At 38.8% G+C, this 18,614-nt stretch overlaps 1 protein-coding gene across 3 annotated transcripts in view; it reads left to right on the forward strand.

The window, feature by feature from the left end:
- The window catches only part of Ccdc186 (coiled-coil domain containing 186), a 35,107-nt gene that overhangs the window by 1,855 nt on the left and 14,638 nt on the right, over positions 1–18,614 (forward strand). For 2 of the 3 annotated variants that reach the window (XM_041661156.1, XM_041661157.1), the window contains 5 exons: positions 6,057–6,736; positions 9,225–9,351; positions 10,335–10,463; positions 11,470–11,682; positions 12,556–12,675. In XM_041661156.1, the coding sequence (XP_041517090.1) occupies positions 6,078–6,736; positions 9,225–9,351; positions 10,335–10,463; positions 11,470–11,682; positions 12,556–12,675 (1,248 nt within the window). In that variant the 5' untranslated portion in view covers positions 6,057–6,077. Of the gene's footprint in view, positions 1–6,050; positions 6,737–9,224; positions 9,352–10,334; positions 10,464–11,469; positions 11,683–12,555; positions 12,676–18,614 lie in introns of those variants that run through there. The other variant, XM_041661155.1, reaches the window with a different exon arrangement.

The following is an 18,614-nucleotide window of genomic DNA, read 5'->3' on the forward strand; positions in this document are numbered from 1 at the left end:
TTTAGTTGTTCTATTTAGTATTATTTTAGAAGCAGGATAGGATAGATGATTTAGATCTACAAATGATACTATAATCTTACACCATTTCAAACTTACTTGAACTTTCTTAACAGATTTTGTTTGCTCTAAGAAGTAAGATATTGGGGTGAAGGGGCCTTAGACACCAAGAGCTGAAGCAAACCCAGCACAATAGTGACTGGTGTGAGCACATTTCTTAATGCTCTTCTGTCGAGGTGGGTGAGCTGATCCTTCACTGTAGGATTATGTAGTAAGTACTAATAAATAGTTGATGTTTTGAGTAAACTACATCTTGGCAATTAGCTAAATTTAGGCATCAGTCCAGCTCTTTAAAGGAAACTTAAAAATCCCGTTTAATTGTGGTTTTCAGATTTTAAGAACAATGAGATAAAAACACTTGTTTTCTTAGACTTTATTACAGTTGATTGAGTTTGTAAAAATAGCTTCAAATTAAGATTTCTATATCTATTTTCTGCCTTAATAGTTTAAAAACCATTTTAGGGTCATATAAAAATGCATAGATCTAAAGTACCAAAACTATGATTGCCTCTTCCAAAGGCAGGTGTTAATTATATATACTTCAGGATGTATAAACTACCTCAGTATCTCATTAGAGATAAAATATGAAAAGATCAAAAAGAAAGAAGCAAACCCACCAGGACTATTTCATTTGTGTAGTGAATAAAGACCTGAAGGATGCTCAGTACACTAAAATTCTAATTCGTATTTGATTGCTATCGTTGAGAAGTCTTCCTTCTCGCAGAACATTCCTAGACTTCTCAGAAACCACTGCCTCAGCTCTCATATCTTAAAAGTAGAAATTGATCTGCGTGAATTTGCCTTCTAGGAAACCTCAGTGCCAACTGTTGTAGTCAGGGCGGCATGAGTCAATGTTTCCTACACAGGTTCTCTTCTTCTCTGTTTCTTTGTTATCTAAAAGTGTCACAGTTAATGCAGCTTCAAATTTACTAAATTTACTTACAAATTTAGGGATTATGAGGAGATAATGATTGGATGCTTCTAAATTTTGATTTTTACTTTTGACTTGAGTTGCCATACCAAAATCTTGTTAGAACTAATCAGAAAGGTAAGTTTATTTATGCTTTTTTTCAAGCTGTATTGGGAAATGTGCGAACATTTCTTGAAATATTTATACTCTTAGAAAAGACAAGAAACCATTTTATTGAAGAACAAAAGTGTGCTCACAGGCCAAGTTTGCATGTGTTAATGCATATTAGTTCGAGAAGCACACAACTAGTATTTGGGAGTGGAGTGGCGCATAATTTAAAAATGTAAAAAGTATGCTGAACTAAGATTTTCAACTGGATTTAAAACATGTACACATGCATATATATGCACACATACATAACATACATATACATATCTTGTGAAATGCTAGCTGACTTTGAAGTACTGTAATGATAAAGTAAATACTGATCCGTAGTGTTTCAGCATTTTACAGCGGCAAGACAAATGAGATTTAATAGTCTCTGTGTTAGTCTTGTACCTCAGGTCTGCACTTGAGTGTGCCTATTTTATTCCACACTACGTTCCCAACACCTAGAACAATGTCTACATTGAAAAAGCTGCCCCATGTATATTTGGCAGATGAACACTTTGGAAATTATTTTTGATCTAGTACCTTTGCATAAGGCTTATTTGATAACCTGTTACCAATTATATGTAGGTGGAATTCAGTTTTATTTACAGTTTAGTGAATTAGCCTATGGGTTTTTGTTCATAAAGCACTAATTAGTGGGAAACTGGAAAAAGAACTGAAAACTGTTTTCAGTTACACAGTTTTGTGTGGAATAACGTTTTAGAAATGAGTGTGCCCCAGAGAATAAACGAGGAGTTGGATGAGCACGTGGCATGGAGCCTTTGATGGGTTGCCTACAGCTGATGCACTCCACTCAGAGGGAACCCAGTTCCCACTGCAACAGACTTAAGTGTGAGCTGGTCCTATACTACTGTGTCAGAAACAGGAAGAACTGTGAGGACAGCAAGAGAATTAAGAGGGATTTTGTGATTGTGTTATAAATAAAGTATTTTCCTTCATGAATAACTTACTACAAAGTCAAAATAGCGATGCACATTGTAATCGATAACCATACTTAGTGTATGTATCTGTGAATCCGATTTGGGTTTGTCCAGCACTTAAAACAGTCTTGTAATCAATCTCTAGTTTTACTATCCTCCCCTTTTATACTCTATTCACTCTTCAATAATTTTGATGACAGCATTTCTTCTAAAAGAAAAAACTTGGACAGCATCAAATGGTTAATTTTACATCAGCATTGCTAACTGGGGACGCCTGTAGGGGAGCTCAGCTGACTCCCCCTACCCCCTAGTTAATGGTAGATAGATCAGTTATCATTGGATTCATTGGATTCTGTCTGCAGCAGTTAATGCCCTCCTCAGTGTTGACGTTGTTATGTGTACAAGCATAGATCCTCCTTAACATCTTCTTTTTTCCTCTGATCACAAGTCAGTATTCATTGGGGCATCAACAAACTAAATTTGCACAGTCTTAATGGATATCATGTGCCAGTTTATATAATTTTTTCACAGGTCATAACACATTTAAAGAGTATGTAAATTACTTGTCTTTTAAGTTTAGTCTCTGATAGAATATGTAAAACAAATTCAAAGTTTGTGTAAGCAGGTTACTTTGTTTTGCTGTTACCTAGATAAAGCTCCTGTAGAATGGGAGATGCATTCGTTGTTCTGCACTGTCTTGTACACTAGAGGTCTCCTTACTAAAGCCCACTAGAGACTTTTCTGTCCCAGGTCATTTCACAGAGCTAGTGACTGGGTCCTGCTACCATTGAGAAGAACTAAACAGTATTTGCAAAAATGGCAGTAAATGTTGTACAGAGTGTATTTGTTAGGTTTGTCTTGTTTATTGCTGTTATTGTTTGATGTTGCAAGAACTACACTCATCTAAAAGGTGACCACGTCTTCAGAAGGGTCACGAAAGGCCGTGTCTGCTCGATGGGTGTAGATGCAATGTGTTTCACTTTACAGGACAGAGATTGTTCTTGTGCTTGTCATAGGGATAATTGGGGAAAGATATGGCATTAGAATCAGTCCTTAGACATAATTAGTCTCTTTCTGAATATGGGCAGAGGTCAGGTTTGGAAACTGGTATGACAGCTTTTCTGAGGAATCTCAGTGATTTCATTTAAAAAACAAAAACAACAGCAAAAAAAAAATCACAAACATATTCTCCCTGAAATAAAATAGAAGAAAAATTGAAGCTATAAGTCTCTAACTGCTTGACTTAACAATGTCTATCTAATCCTACTCCATAAGAGACAGGTTTTCTGTCTTTTCTCTGGCTAGCCTTTTCAGGGTGGAGACAGAACTGAAACTTAAAGAGGGAAGAAGAGGGTCCAGTGCATCACTTCAGATGTCTGTGTGTGATTACTGTCTGGTAGAATGGACAGTAAGTGTTGGCAGGTTCCTAGCCTCCAAGCTTGCCCTTTGTATCATGGGAGGCTCACTTCACAAGTACTTCCTGGTCCTTTTTGGCAGTCAGTAAACTACATACTTCTTCACTTCTTTGAATTTGATGGTTCACTTCCCTTAGTAACCCTGTCCCCACTCCCTGTCACTGTTCCAAATAATCTGCCCTTCTATTAACTTCTTTGCTCTTTGACTTGAAGATACAGAAAGAGAGAATTGAATGAGACTGAGAAACTACATGTTCCAGGTCTGAGATGAGGCCCAGGTTGGATTGACAGAGGGGATAGTGCCAGAAAAGCAGGAGAACAAAATGTTTAAGAGGTTATGAAAGCACAGGAGAAAAGGGGGAAGTGAGATGATTAAATATAGGATGCCATCGACGGGGAGGTACTCCCTTACCGGGACCATAGTTAGAGGTTAGCTGTGGCCATTTTGTTTAAGACTTTGGAGAAGCTCCAGTAGGAATGCCTGTTCAAGTAGACCTCAATATAGTACAGGCATAGCATGAAGAAGAGGACAGAACGTCATGTCTGTGACTCGGTACAGGGCTGAAAATTCTTGTCTAGGCATCGGCTGTAGGTTATTGCTTCAAGTTAGCTAACTGGGTAAATGCTAGGAAGGGAGAAAGATTTAAGTGAACTCTTGGGACGAAGCCAAATGGAAGAATGTGTTTTACAGATCATGATACACAAAGAAGAGTCTCAAAGCTGTTGATAAAATTTCTTCTTAACGGAATGCTGGGGAGTCACAATGCCTTTATCATCTGTTCTCTGTTAAAGGGATTCTTTATCTGCTGTGAATTCAGCTTCTGTTGGTAGAGCGTTAACTAGTTAATGAACTTTAAAGCCATTGCAATTTTACATTTGTAAGATTTCAAATCCAACAGCAGTGAATTATAGCTTACATTCATTGTATATCATTTCACGTGTTATTCTTTAAAGAAAGATACTTTGAGTGAGCTAGTTTGTAAGTTGCTTTGAGGCTAGTACACCTGTCTGAGATTCAGATTTTTGGAGTAAGTTACCGAGATTCTCTTGTGTTTACTGCAATTATTTGTCCGGCCTAAAGTCTTTAATATCAATACAGGCTTGGGCCTTTTATGAAACATAGACAGCATAATAGTGTTCATTTGTGTCATTTGGAGGTAGGTAATACATAGTTAAGTGATTGGGAGCCTGAGATTAATGACTGTAGTAATTGTCTCCACAGGTGGTCTAAAGGAACAGAGTGTTGGACAGTGACTCTTTTCTATGTTCTAGAATAACATTCTTCAAGCACTAACTTTATGTTTTGCAGGTTTTAGGGCAGCGAGTATTTGAGAGCTCACCAGATGCTGGAGATCATACAGTAAAATCAAATGTTGTAATAAATGTCTTACATATTTATTATAATTATTATATTATGATACAATAAATTATAATTATAATTTATTACAAGTTTATTATAATTCATCCTTAACAAAATTCCTTCCTTCTTAGTGCTGTGAGGTCTCTGAGGCCAGTCTTCCTTGTCTCAGTGACCTCTAATCATAACCCTTCTAGAGTTTGATATAGGCATGCATTCTTCTGTTGTACAGGTGGGTCTTTGTCTTCCTTTCCACACACACACTTCATATTGGAATTACTCTACTGTAGTTGCTTATCTTCCCAGTAGCAGTCTGATCTCGTCTTTGGTAGCTTCTCTGTATGTATGTGCTCTGTTGAAACATGACCAAAGACAATGACAGTTCTTTTCTAATTAAAAGTTTATATTTTCAATTTTGTGTATATATTTGTTGGAGTTAGGAGTTGTGCTTATGAGTACAGTGCCAGAGGATGTCAAGCTAGGCTGTTGGATCCCCTGCTGTAGGTACAGGCAATTGCGTGCTGCCCAACATGGGTGCTGGGAACTGAATTTGAGTCCTTTGCAAGATCAGTATATACTCTTAACTACTGTACCATCTTTCCAGCCCCTGGTAGAAGATCTTATATCCTATATATATTTCAGGATAATTTTTGAAGTTGACTAATTTTCCATAAAGAAGATAGAGGAGGAACCTTTGTAAATAATATAAAAAGGTATTCTCACCTAGTCAAATAAAATGTTGCTCTTGCTGACCTAGACAGATAAAGGCTCTGCTTGATTTACACTAAGAGTGCTTTGAAATCAACAGTAGAACTGGATTCTCAGATCCCTACCTAGGTAAAAAGCTGCTTCCTGTCAAGGGTTGGTTCCCAGCAAGGTCTCTGAGCTGAAACAGCTTATTATTTTTCAGTTTTCTTCTTGGTGAATTTTTGTCATCTTCACTCTTGTGCACTGTGTGTTATCTTCCTTACTGTCCTTCCAGTTACGTGGATTGTTCCTTACCCCTGCAGCTAGAAACCAGAACTAACTAATGAGGCTGGCTGACCCAAGAGGGGGAACACGGCATTGGGCTTTGGGTTGACTGTTCTCTTGGTTCTCTAAGGAAGGCCTTATTAAAGGAATTGTGAGTGGTATACTTTATGGTCATGTCATAGAGTCTGTGCAAAAATGTAAAAGCTCTTGGTTTAATTTTTTAATTTTATTTGGTTTCTTATATGTAAATGAAGATCAGGAGCAAATTTGAAGAAATGCAGAGTGAATTGGTGCCAGTCAGCACATCAGAGACAGTGCCCATGGCCTCCCTTTCTTCCAACGCAAATACTGGGACAACACCTGAGATAAAGGAAGACTCGTGCAGCCCGTTCCCTGGTGATGAGAGCAACAAACTAGAAACCGAGTCTGAACTATTGCCATTGAACTCTGACAAAATTTTATATCAACCTAATGAACACAGTAGTCAAACTGAACAAGAAAATTGTATTCCAGACTGTGGTGCTGGTGAGAATTGTTGTGCAAAAACAGACGCATGCTCAGAAAACTCTGAACAAGTAGATGACTTTCCTGCTGGGGACTTTGCAAAACAAGTGTCAAAAACAAGTGACCCAGAACAGACGGTAACACAGATACTAACAGAGTTAGGGTCACCTGAATTTACAGAAGCCAGTAATCCAAAGACTTCCTCAGCAAGCCTCTATGATACGGACTGCACCAGGAAACTCATTTCTCAGATAAAGACTGTTTCAGCATCAGATGATTTGTTGGGAGAAATCGAATCTGAGCTCTTATCTGCAGAGTTTACAGAGGAACACCAAGTCCCAAATGGAGTGAATAAAGGAGAGCACGCCTTAGCCATGTTTGAGAAGTGTGTGCACAGCAAGTACCTGCAGCAGGAGCTCACTATTAAAGAGTAAGTCTAGTGCTGTGGGAAGAAACAGGGCCAGGCTGCATTTTCTGTAAGGAAAGTAGCCTCTTTCTCCTTTTCATTTCAGAATGCAGCCATGCACACGGTGGGTGGGTGTCTACTCCCTAATAACTGAGCCACTCATGTTTGCTGCTTCCTACTGTTGTAAGTCTAAGAGAATAAATATGGTAGCCAGTTACTGTAAGCTCATCAGGGAGTGAGAACCTTTTACAAAGGCAATTCAAGTTATGTCAGAATAAATTTGAAAGGAAATTCAAAGTCATGAAATTTAAGTTTGGAAGAACAGAAGAATTAGTTGATTGAGCACATTTTGCTTTTAGACTTAATGTTTGTGTAGTGGTTTTTGATTTTCTTCAGCCTGTTTTTCTTTTTTGTTTGGTTTCTCTAGACAGGGTTTCACTGTGTAACAACCGTGGCTGTCCTGGAACTTGCTCTGTAGACCATACTGGCCTGGAAAACAGAGATCCGCCTGCCTCTGCCTCCTGAATGTTGGGATTAAAGGCGTGCGCCACCACCTCCCATCTTAATTTTTCTACTTTTAAATTTAAATTTTCTAATTTTTTAATTAAAAAATTGGTGTGTTATGATGTGAGAGGTGAGCACATGTGGAAGTCAGAAGATGACTTTATTGAGCCATTTTTCCCGCTGCTCACTTAGATTCTAACCTGGAATACTGCTGAACTGTGATAGACTCTGCTTTTGTACTTGAACCGTCTGTGCTTCTCTTCCTTGTAGGCTTAGGGTAGCTGCTGCCTTCCTTCCCCATAGTCTGCACCTACTGTGGGAGCGCCACCCCCAGAGATTATTTCTGATACTCTTTCCTATTTTTCTTAGATGTTGAATCTTAACAGTTTATATAGCACTTATAAATTTAAAGATGTGTACATATGCTAGTCTTATGTGCTAGTAATTATGTGACTGGCACGCCCCTTAAGTTTAGAATCTTCACAGATACACTATGTACTGCTGTTGTCCTGCTTCAGGGTAAAATAGAAGTGTATAAAGGCTTGAGAGCCAAGCTTTATGAGTTTGGCTTTAGAAGTTTTATCAGTTATTAGTGGAAATCATCGGGTTACAAATTGTAAATAAGAAGTATTAGAAGTACAGTTAAAAAAAAAATCCTCTTCTCTTTGTTCCACCCTGTCAGAGCAGTGTGGTTGAGTGGGGCGAGGGCATTAATCAGAAGCCTGAAATTGGAAGAGTCCCGTTGTCTGAATCAGATTGTTCATTCCTGTGAGAGAGACAGAGCTTACTTGGTGTCACTCTTGTGGATATTACGGCATCATATATGTGTCAAATATTATTATAAGCTTCACTGAGTTTTTTGTTTTATTTCACATATAACATTTTTATCTCCAAATAAAACACTTGTTGGTTCAGATAAGCAACTTGATGTTTTTCTTAACTCTTACCTCCATTTAATATTCTGTGAAGAACATTACCTTTCAGTTCCTTTGATTGAGACTTTCAAAAATGCATCATTTACCAAATGTCTAATTTGCTGAGGTTTTTGTTTGTTTGCTTGGTTGTTTTTTTTTTTCTGGCAAAATTGTACGTATTGAAGATGTACAGTGTGATGATTTAAAGTTATTATAAAGTGACTCTGCGATCAAGCTGGTTAAGATATCTGTCCTCTCGCATAGTTGTGTGTGTGCTGTGAACCCTTCTCTGAGTCTGTCTCCTGCTGGAAGCCTGTATGCCCTGCCCCCACCCCCTTTCTTCCCTTTCCTTTCCTCATCCTCACCCCCACCCCCACCCCTACCCCTACCCCGCTTTCCTTTTTTTTTTTCATCCTCTTTTCCCTGTATTGTGCTAAGGGACCTTAAAATGATGGATATGCATCTTCTACGCCCCCAGCCCTATTATCACCACTAAATTTCCAGAACTTGTCTTAATCTGGAAATTTGTACCTTTTGGATCTCATTTCCTGTATCCTCTTTCTGGTCCCTTGAAAATACCATGCTACTCTGTTCGCATTCTGTTATCCATACATCAGTAGTATTGTTTAATGACCCAACTTAAATTCTTAAGAACAGCTGTCTGTGTGGAGTGACATCTAAGAATAACAAATTTAGACTGAGGGTGTGGCCAGTGGTAAGGAGCTTGCCTAATAGGGCTGATTGACCAGAAAAAAAAATTTTTTAAATATCTGATGTTTGAATCAACAAAGTTGAATATTTAGGCTTGCTAACAAAACTAGCTGCTCTTACCTTTCTCATCTTCTTACCTTTTCTTCTGTAGACAGAATTAGAAATAGTTTATCCTTAAACTACAGTCACTCGATTGTAAAGACATGCTCTGAAGGCATCATTGGGTGTGGGGTTTTGTTCTTATATGAGTATGGTATTTTATTATAAAGAGGTTACTTGAGAGTATTATATAATCACAGGTGTCTACATCTAATCTGTAGATAGATACTATTCCATATCTCATTTCCCTTTTTGCCATATTTATATTGCCATTTTATATTTAGGTTAATTAAAGAAAATAAGGATCATCAGGAACTCATCTTAAATATTTGCTCAGAAAAAGACAATTTAAGAGAAGAACTGAAAAAAAGAACAGAAACAGAGAAGCAACATATGAACATAATTAAACAGGTAAAAAAATAAGTCTTTCAAGACCATACTTAAATTTATAAAGTAAACTTCTCAATAAAACAGTGTAGTAAATTAAAGCACGTCAAATGCGGGACACCATTTCATATGTAAAGCATTGGGATGACCGAATTGTCTTATATAAGTAATGACTTGATAACTGTTCCAAATAGGACACATTTTTCGCCCAAACCATGAAAAAGGTCTGATTTGGTTTAATTTCTTACCAATTAAGCGAAGATATACGTAACAGTAGTAATGTTTCTGGACGTTTCTGTCTAGCCTTGGGATCTTTTTCTCCTTTATGCTCTAGTATGGTTTCATTCTCAATGTTCAGTGAGTTTTGCTGTGAAGGTCAGGCCATGCTAACTGGAGTCCATAGCCGGAACTTTCCTTCTTTCTTTCTTTTAATGGGTGTGTTTGCTGCATGGATGGACAGGCAATTGCTTAGGTTGGTAACAGCAAAAACCGCTCTTGGTTTTTCTGAGCTTTTTTTTCCCTCTGTGGACAAGGTGTGAGTGTCCTGTACCGAGGTGGCAGAATGTAGCACTGGCATGTTCTTGTGTGGGCATCACAAGGTGCACTTGAACTAAGTGCTGAGACAGTAGGGGATGCAGTCTTGGAGCGTGCCTACAGCCCATCATTTGCACAAGCATGACTATCTCCTGTTATTTCCTAGAAAGCTGTGTGATGAAAACAGCAAACAGCTGTATAATAAAAATTAAACCAAGTTTTCAGTTACTTGTGTTTCAATACGTATTTATTACACCTTTACAAAATGAAAGGAGACTGTAAGCTGTTGTGTACAGTAGTTAATTGTGATTTTTATGTGCTCTAGGTCCCACATGTAGCCAAACTAAAAGGTGAGAGAACCTGAGCAATAGTCAGGATAGATATTTTGTATTCTTCCATTGTATGTATTAATTGTATCATTGGTCTGTTTGGTACAGCTATAAACTATAACCTGGAAATCATTCCTTTTACAGTTAGAATTAAGAATAGAGGAACTGAATAAAGAAATTAAAGCTTCCCGAGCTCAGCTAGTAGCGCAGGATGTCACAGCTAAAAACGCAATCCAGCAGATCCACAAAGAGATGAGCCAGCGGATGGACCAGGTATTCATGTCTCTGTTAATCTGGGAGTTCGGTACTTGTTTGTTAGAGTACAGCAGTTAGGCTGTTGTGACTCTGGTTGTATTTATACACAGCTTTTAAAGGAAGCCAAGGACTGGAGGAGGTACTTAGCTGGGAAGACTGCTTGCCAGTCTTGCAGAAGTCAGGAGTTTGCGTTGTAGCATCCAATCAGGTGCTCCCAACCACCTGTCACTCCAGTGCCAGGGTTCCAATACCCTCTTGTAACCTCCAGGGGCATTCACATGCATGTGCTGAGACAGAGATACACACATACACGTAAATATAAATACAAAAATAAATCATAAACAGTGCTAAGGCAATCATAAATACATGCTAATTTTAAAAATTTAATAAATTAAGGGACAAAATGAGTCACCTCTTTACCTGTCTCCAGTCCCTTCTTACTTCTTTTCTTTGTTCCATAGGTAATTATTGACATTTTGTTATATCACATATACCCGTACTATGACACCTGATACCTGCTTGCATGTATATGCTTTCACTAGCCCCTTTTGTGTTGCTACAACAAAGTGCTTGAGTCTAAGATATTCTGTTACAAAAACAGAAGCATATTTATGTTACAGTTCTGGAGGTTCAAGGGCAGGACAACCCAGAGAAAGTAGTTGTGTTAGATCACTCCTGGTGACCAGAAACCAGACTTCATTCTCTTTCCAAGTGTCTGCCTACCAATCCTACCAGCTGAACCCCACTGCAAGTGTGAGGATACAGGAACTTGTTAATGTGGACCCCGTTGGATGGTCCTCTTCCTGAGGCCCAGAGTGGCACAGAAACTGGCAAGGAAGTATATGTGGAGAAGAAGGGAAATATATATACATAAAAACCACACCAACCAAAGTAAAAAGAGTAAGAAAGGGCCGGGCACTTAGTACAAAAGTATGTGCCCACACTGTGGGGAATAGTGTTTATGTGTAGATGTTTTCATGTGAAAATATTTTTTACTAACGCTAGGTAATGTTTTCTTTCAAAGGCCAATAAGAAATATGAAGAGGCCCGTCAGGAAAAGGAAGCGATGGTAATGAAGTATGTGAGAGGTGAGAAGGAATCTCTAGACCTTCGAAAAGAGAAAGAAACACTTGAGAGAAAACTTAGAGATGCAAATAAGGAATTGGAGAAAAACACTAACAAAATTAAGCAGCTTTCTCAGGAGAAAGGGCGGCTGCAGCAACTCTATGAATCAAAGGTATAATTTGTGCCTAATCTGAAGGTCATGCCTCTTTCCCTAGTCACACAGTGGTATAGGACTGAAACATTCGGACAGAAAGTGCTTTTTATTAGCTGACTGACATGCGTGTTTTAGGTGCCTCTTTCCCTGCTTATAGAAAGGTTTTTCTTAATTATTTTTAAAACTTTCTTCTATAACCCATTGGAAAAATTAGTTTGTATCTCAAAAAATTGTTTTGCTAAATTATGTACATATTAGTGTCAGCTGTGAATAGCTTTAAAATCAAAAGTATAATTTGGCCAGAATTTGTTTTTTTGTTTGTTTGTTTGTTTTTTTTTTTTAATTCAATCCATTTTCCTCATGCAGTGCTAGGGATTGAGTTTAGGGCATCATACAGGCCAGACAAGACCACCACTGCTGAGCGCGTCTCCAGACCTGGCCAGAATCTTAGTGCAATGCTTAGTTTACCATAGACTAGAACTTATATTTTTCTTATTGAAAAATTTATTCTGGAGTTGTCCTAGAAGGTTGAATAGGTGAAGCCATGGCTAATCGGAGCTCTTGTTATTTGTCTTTTAGTTTGGAAATGTTTATATCGTCCTCAGGGATTCTAGCAGAACCAGCTCAATCATTTTTTTACTTTACTGCCAGGCAGTTAAGAAAAATCAGAGTGTGTTTGTCTTCTTCTGTATCCACTGGCTAAACTAGATAATAATTGTCCTCATGTCTACTAATTTGATTTAGAGTTTTATTACTCTCTTATTGAACCTTAAATCAGCTTTATGGCCTGTGGGCCATAGTGTATCCACCCTTGAATTATTGTGTTGTGCACAAGGGTATAAAGACGCACAGTTGATTGTTTAAATGAAGAATGACCTAATGTGCTTTTAGGAAGGTGAGACGTCTAGACTCATCAGAGAAACAGACAAGTTAAAGGAAGAGATCAGCTCTTACGTCATTAAAGTCAAGTGGGCACAAAACAAGTTAAAGGCTGAAATGGATTCACACAAGGTGAGTGTGGCCATGCAGCGGGGTAGCCATGAACACTGAAGACGTTTGGAGGCAGCTAACGAGTCCTAGAACTTTCCTTAGTGACTCCTGCGGGGTGGATTGGATCTGAATGTTGGGTTATCATAAGAAAAAGATTTTCTGCCCAGACTTAGAATGTTAAATTTTATAATTCAGAGTTTACAACACCTAAATTTGTCATGTTATTTAATCTTTTTATTTTATTTTTTTGATACTCAAATCTGAGGGCAGGGAAACTTCAATATATGTTATTGGGATTAAAATGAGGAAATTTAAAATATCTTAAGATTCTCATAATTAAAAATACATGTTCATATGTAAATAGCTTATCTGTTTTCATAAATATTTTATTTCTTTTATGCTGGCAAAAACCAATATATGTGCATGAATGCACATGTAGTGCTAGGCTAATTACCTTGTCACTGACTGCTTGCTTCAAATACCATTTTATTTACAAATTAATATAATGAAATGGAGTAATAAAGTCCAGTAACTGGGAATGTAGCTAAAACACAAATAGAGTTGTCTTTGGAGAAATAAAAATCTGCAGATGATAAAATAATGGTAAAAATCAGCTCTTAAATGTGGCTTAAGTAGAAGGGTGGTGTTTGGAAATAGTGTGTCATTTTCCAAATTTTTATTTATTTATTTTTTAAATGCAAGTATGTATTTTATTGCAATTTTAATAAGAAAGATTGTCTCAAAATTCATACCCCTTTATTTGAAAGTAATAGATTGATATTTGATTGGTATCATTTGATAATTGTATGATTCTGGACCATAGTAATCCTAATTTTAAAAACTGATTTATCTGTATATGTATTTGTATGTTCATGCATGTGTGTATGTGTGTCTGTGTGTAAGCATGACAGGTAGGCCTGCTCTTTTTTTTTTAACTTATTTATTTATTAAAAATTTCTACCTTTTCCTCCCATTTCAAAAATAGGCTTAATGATGCTATCTAAAACATAATTTCAGATTGCCTTCTTGTTGTCGTTATTTATTATTTGCTTTGGTTTTGGTTTTTTGAGACAGTTTCTCTGTGTGTAGTCCTGGCTGTAGATCAGGCTGGTCTCGAACTCAGAGATCTGTCTGCCTCTGCCTCCCAAGTGCTGGGATTAAGGCGTGTACCACTACTGCCTGGCCAGATTGCCTTATTAAGGTTTACCAAGTCAATAAAGTTTTTAATTACCTTTGGATGCTTGTATGTTAGTGTCAGAAAGTTGTAGGTAGTATGTACTGAGTGGCCAAAGGTAGGTTAGTAGTGAGCGTGTGGGAAACTACCAAGAACTCCCAGAAGCCAGTGGGGCAACCTGACTCACTCAACTACTCAAGATTTTCCTTGTACTCTGGGTTATGTGGTAAGAAATTAAAATCTGAAATTCATAATTACTAGCTGCCTGAGTTGTTTTAGGTTCTGAGCACAATGCTTAATCATTTCTAATGTCTGTGGCACTTTCTTTTCCTCTGTCTATATTCCTAAGAGAGAATCTTAAGGTCTTTTGGAATATTGGCATTAAACGTGCATATCTGTGAGTCCTGAATGTTTAAGACAGGTTGTGAGAGACTTCTAACGGCAGCATTGAGAGGGAAAACCAGGTAGTTTAGAGAAGTGACTGAAGGCTGATTCCTGTGAGCTGACGTGATGTAGATTAACAAGTTAGAACATAAAAATAGAAAGCATATTGACCTGCCGCATGTAAACTTTGTGTTTACTCATTCTCTTTTAAGTAAGGCCTTTGGTTTAGCCGGCCAGCATTAGCCCTGTGTACAGCACTGTGTTAGGCGATGCGGAGATGTAAGCGTCAGGAGATAGCCTTTGCTTTCAGAGTGTCTGCACCAGGGCTCTGGCTCAACTTGTTCTGTGCATCTTTCTACTGGCTGGGAGATGGAAACTGAGTCAAGATTTAGTGGTAATCTGGCAGTGTGGGAAATCACTCAGATGAGCAAGAGACAGAAGTGGCTTTGTAAACTTTCTTGGTCCCCGCTTCAGTTTTAGATACAAACATTGGGATACTGTAGGTTCTGAATCTGTTGTGAGCAGTAGCCTGTTCAGCCCTCCAGAGCATGTTACCAGACTTGAAGTCTAAACTGTGTGTGTATCTGATATCCAGGCCAAGATCAGACTACAGAAATTATTACTTCCCCCACGCTCCTTTGTGGATTTAACTAAAATTATTTCTCCAGTATCTAGCCCTTTAAAACAAAAGGTTTTTACTTTTATTTTTTTTTTAATTTTGAATGTAGTGAATAATGAAGAAAGACTTTCCACACTGTACCTCATGTACTTGCTTATCTGTCTGATTGACATGGTCTCACTTGCCTGACCTCAGAATACGATCTCACTGGAGCATAGGTATGGCTGGCAATAGATATGATCATGGTCCTTTGGCAGCATGGTTAGCTGTGTTGGGTGCTTGCCAGGCAGTTCTGCCCCCAAAAGCTAGCATTCTGGAGTGGTGTCTTCAAGCAGCATCTACAGAGATGGGCAGGATGCAAGAGAACTTACCCTGGAGGCCTTTGCGACTGGCACTGTTGTGTGTGTTCTGTCTGCTCCACTGCCTAAAGCCAGGGCCCGTGCTGCCTGTGCTCCACGGCCGCTGTCTCTGTCACCGTGCTGCCTCATCCTCATAGGCTGTCGGGCTCATTAGCGAGAGTTGGGAACTCTGATGGTGTCCCACTTCCTAAGCTGCCATCCGTTTGTTCCATAGCTTTACGCTTGATTGCACTCTTGCACTGTGGGATAGCAAGACCCGGACATATCCTTCCACCTTAAACTAAAAATGTTCCCAAAATACAGAAACTGAAAGGTAAAAGAAAAGAAAACCTTATGTACACACACAAAGGAGAAAAATAATAAAAATATGTGAAGGTTTTCAGACTTGAGACAAAAGACAGTATAAGACAGTTATCCCTATCTGAAATAGATGAGATTATTGCCAGGCCTCTGGCTGCAGCACAAGGAGAGGAATTGAAACCAGGCCCAGCACCTTTCTGGATTGAGGATATAGAGTGCAAAGTATGGAGGACAGGAGGACGGGGTTCAGACATGCAAAACTAGTAGAGCCAACAACTTCTGAAGTCCTCACAAGGGCCAGGAAATAAATGTTCCTGTTGACACCAGCCAAAGTGCATGGACTCCCAGCACACAGGCATTATTAAGTGGCTCTCAGCAAAGTACTACTTTAGTGGTGAGGGTCATCTTACTTGAAATAAGCTTGCTTAAAAGCTATGTAATTTAGCCATGCACTAAAATGAATTATAAAATATTTTCAAGTGATTTTCACTGTGTTTGACACCTAATGAAAAATTACCAGCATGCAAAGAAACAGAAAATTGTGGTCCATAGAACAAGAGGATCAGTCAATAGGAACAGATCCAAAATGACTCCTAGTGTAGAATGGTAGACAAGGATGTTAAAGTAGAAATTATAAGTATCTCCAAGGAGATAAAAAAAGGCTTGAGTCAGATAAGAGGAGACATGAATGCTATTTAAAGTTAATATTGATACAGTGTTCATGATGAAAACATTGTGTAGAATCAACAGAAGATAAAATACTGCAGAAGACAAAATCATTGGATTAAACAGCAGGAGAGAGGCTGGGGGTTTAGCTCAGTTGATAGTTATGCATGAAGCCCTAGATTCAATCCCTATAAAACTGAGTCTAGTGGTGCATGCCTGTGATCCCAGCACTTAGGCAGTGTTCAGGGTTATCCTGAGCTACCTAGCAAGTTTGAGGCCAGCCTAGGCTGCATGAAACTTTTCTCAAAACAACAAAAATCCAGCAGCTTCCTGAGTGATTCCCAAATATATAACTTCTACATATAACACCAGCGCCTATGTTCGACTGCATTCTTTATACCTGACATCTTCAATAATTTAGTGTCTTAAACTAAAAATTGTTTCTTCCCTCCATTACCTCCCTCCTCTGTCACCTCCTTATCTGAATAAATGATGACCCAGTCTTTTAGTTGCTCATGTCAAAAGGCTGTGTTCAACCTGATTTCTCTCAGCATATCCAGCCTTTCATCTTAGGCTTTTAAGTCTGCATTTACCCAACACCTCACTGGAACTGTTTAGACAGTCTGTAGGCTCTGAACCCCTCTTCTAAACTTTGTTGTTTTATTTTTATTCCTTAGAGTCTAATATAATGAACATGCCCTTTACTTATATATTTTATTTTATTTTTTTATTTAGCTTCATTAGTAGACTGTCAGTTTCATGGGGGTAGAGATATTTGTTTGGTTATACAGCCATTTTCCTTGAGAATAGGCTGGGGAGAATAGGATGGGGAGCCTTGTAAAGGCTGGGGAGATGGCTCAGTGGGACACAGTGCTTGCTGTGCAAATGAGACCTGAGTTCAGATTCCCAAAAACCCATGTAGTAAGGGCACTCCTGTGGTGAAGTGGGGGCTGAGACAGGAGCATCTCCAGAAACTTGTAGGCTAGCTAGCCTGGTGCATGCAGCTGCAGCAAGGTGGACAGTAAGGGCTGACAGCTGCTGAGGTTGTCCTCTGACCTCTGCATACATACACACAAAAGGAACAGTGCCTGGAAGTGCTCAGTTGCTAGGTAGATCAGATACAGTAAACATCCTTAACCTATACCCAATATGACTTTTTAAAACTTTATTCAAATGTTCATTTAATTAGTAACATTTATTTGGTACACAGGAATCTCACTTGCTGGTTTTGAGGTATTGAAATGGTCCAGAACTATATGTCAGCTGTGTCTTAGTTCTGCTATTGAAGATGTAGAACCACAATTGTTACCTAGTCTAAGATTCTTTAATCTTCAGATTATTGAATTATTTCTAGTTTAAAGGTTGCTAGGTTTTAACATATGTCCACTTACTTAAAAGACCAGTAGCTCAAGGAAGATAAGTAAATGCTTAATTATGGTATTTGTTGTTAAATGACACATGAAGTAGTGTGTGGAGCCTAGATGCAGTGTGGATGTTGAGGAGAGAAAGGCACAGCTGCTCCAAGTCTAAGAACAAAAGGAGAGCAGTAAAGGGGCAGTAAAGGAGCAGTAAAGGACCTGCCTAGAGCAGAGGTTGCTGCCTGGCGTCTCTTCATAGATGCAGTAGGTTCTTTTCTCACCACCATGACAGAACATGGGAGAAAGCCCAGAACATGGGAGAAAGCCTAAGGAAGGTCTTTCGGGGTCATACGTTTGCACTGTGGCAGGAAAGGCATGGCTGGCACTTTGAAGGGCCTGGTCACATTACATCTGCAGCCAGGAAGCCGGGAGAGCTCACCTTCTGGTGAGCAGAAAGCCAACAAAGAGCAGTGACATACACAGAAGAGAGTATGAGTGTTTTCAGTGGGAACGGGGCAAGGGGTGTTTGAAGAGTCAAGTGGTCAGGACTAGAACATGTGAGTAAAGAATAAGAATGAGAAAAAAGCAACTGGATTTAATGGGAGTAATCCCTAAAAATCCTGTGTGAAGAATTGTCATTTTAGTAGAGAGGTAGAAACAGATCGTATTTAGTAGCATTGTTCAGTCAAAAGGGAGCTTCAAATCGATGTCAGACTCTCTGGGATGTGCAAAAAACCATTGAACACCCTGCTTTTCTTAACCACCTTAGCCATTTTGAGGAATTTGGTGAAAACTGTCCGTTTTAACTTATTTATTGTCCATCAGTTAACTGTGCTGACCATTCTCACTTTGTCAGATCCAAACACTACTCACTGCTAGACCCTTGCTTAGCCCTAGTCTAGTGCTCCAGCAGTGTCTTAGTCACTGCTCTATTGCTGCAATTGGGGTCAGCTCAGAGTTTCAGAGGGTTAGTCCATTATCATGGCAGACAGACATGGTGCTGGAGAGGGGCTGAGGTTCTATATCTATATCTGGATCCTCAGGCAGCAGCAAGGAAGAGTGAGCAGCCTCTCAAAGCCCACCCCAGGTGGAATACTTCC

The sequence above is a fragment of the Microtus oregoni genome, unplaced genomic scaffold (assembly GCF_018167655.1).
Source record: "Microtus oregoni isolate MIOR12 unplaced genomic scaffold, Mior012 000012F_ref0000307, whole genome shotgun sequence".
Classification (NCBI taxonomy): domain Eukaryota; kingdom Metazoa; phylum Chordata; class Mammalia; order Rodentia; family Cricetidae; genus Microtus; species Microtus oregoni.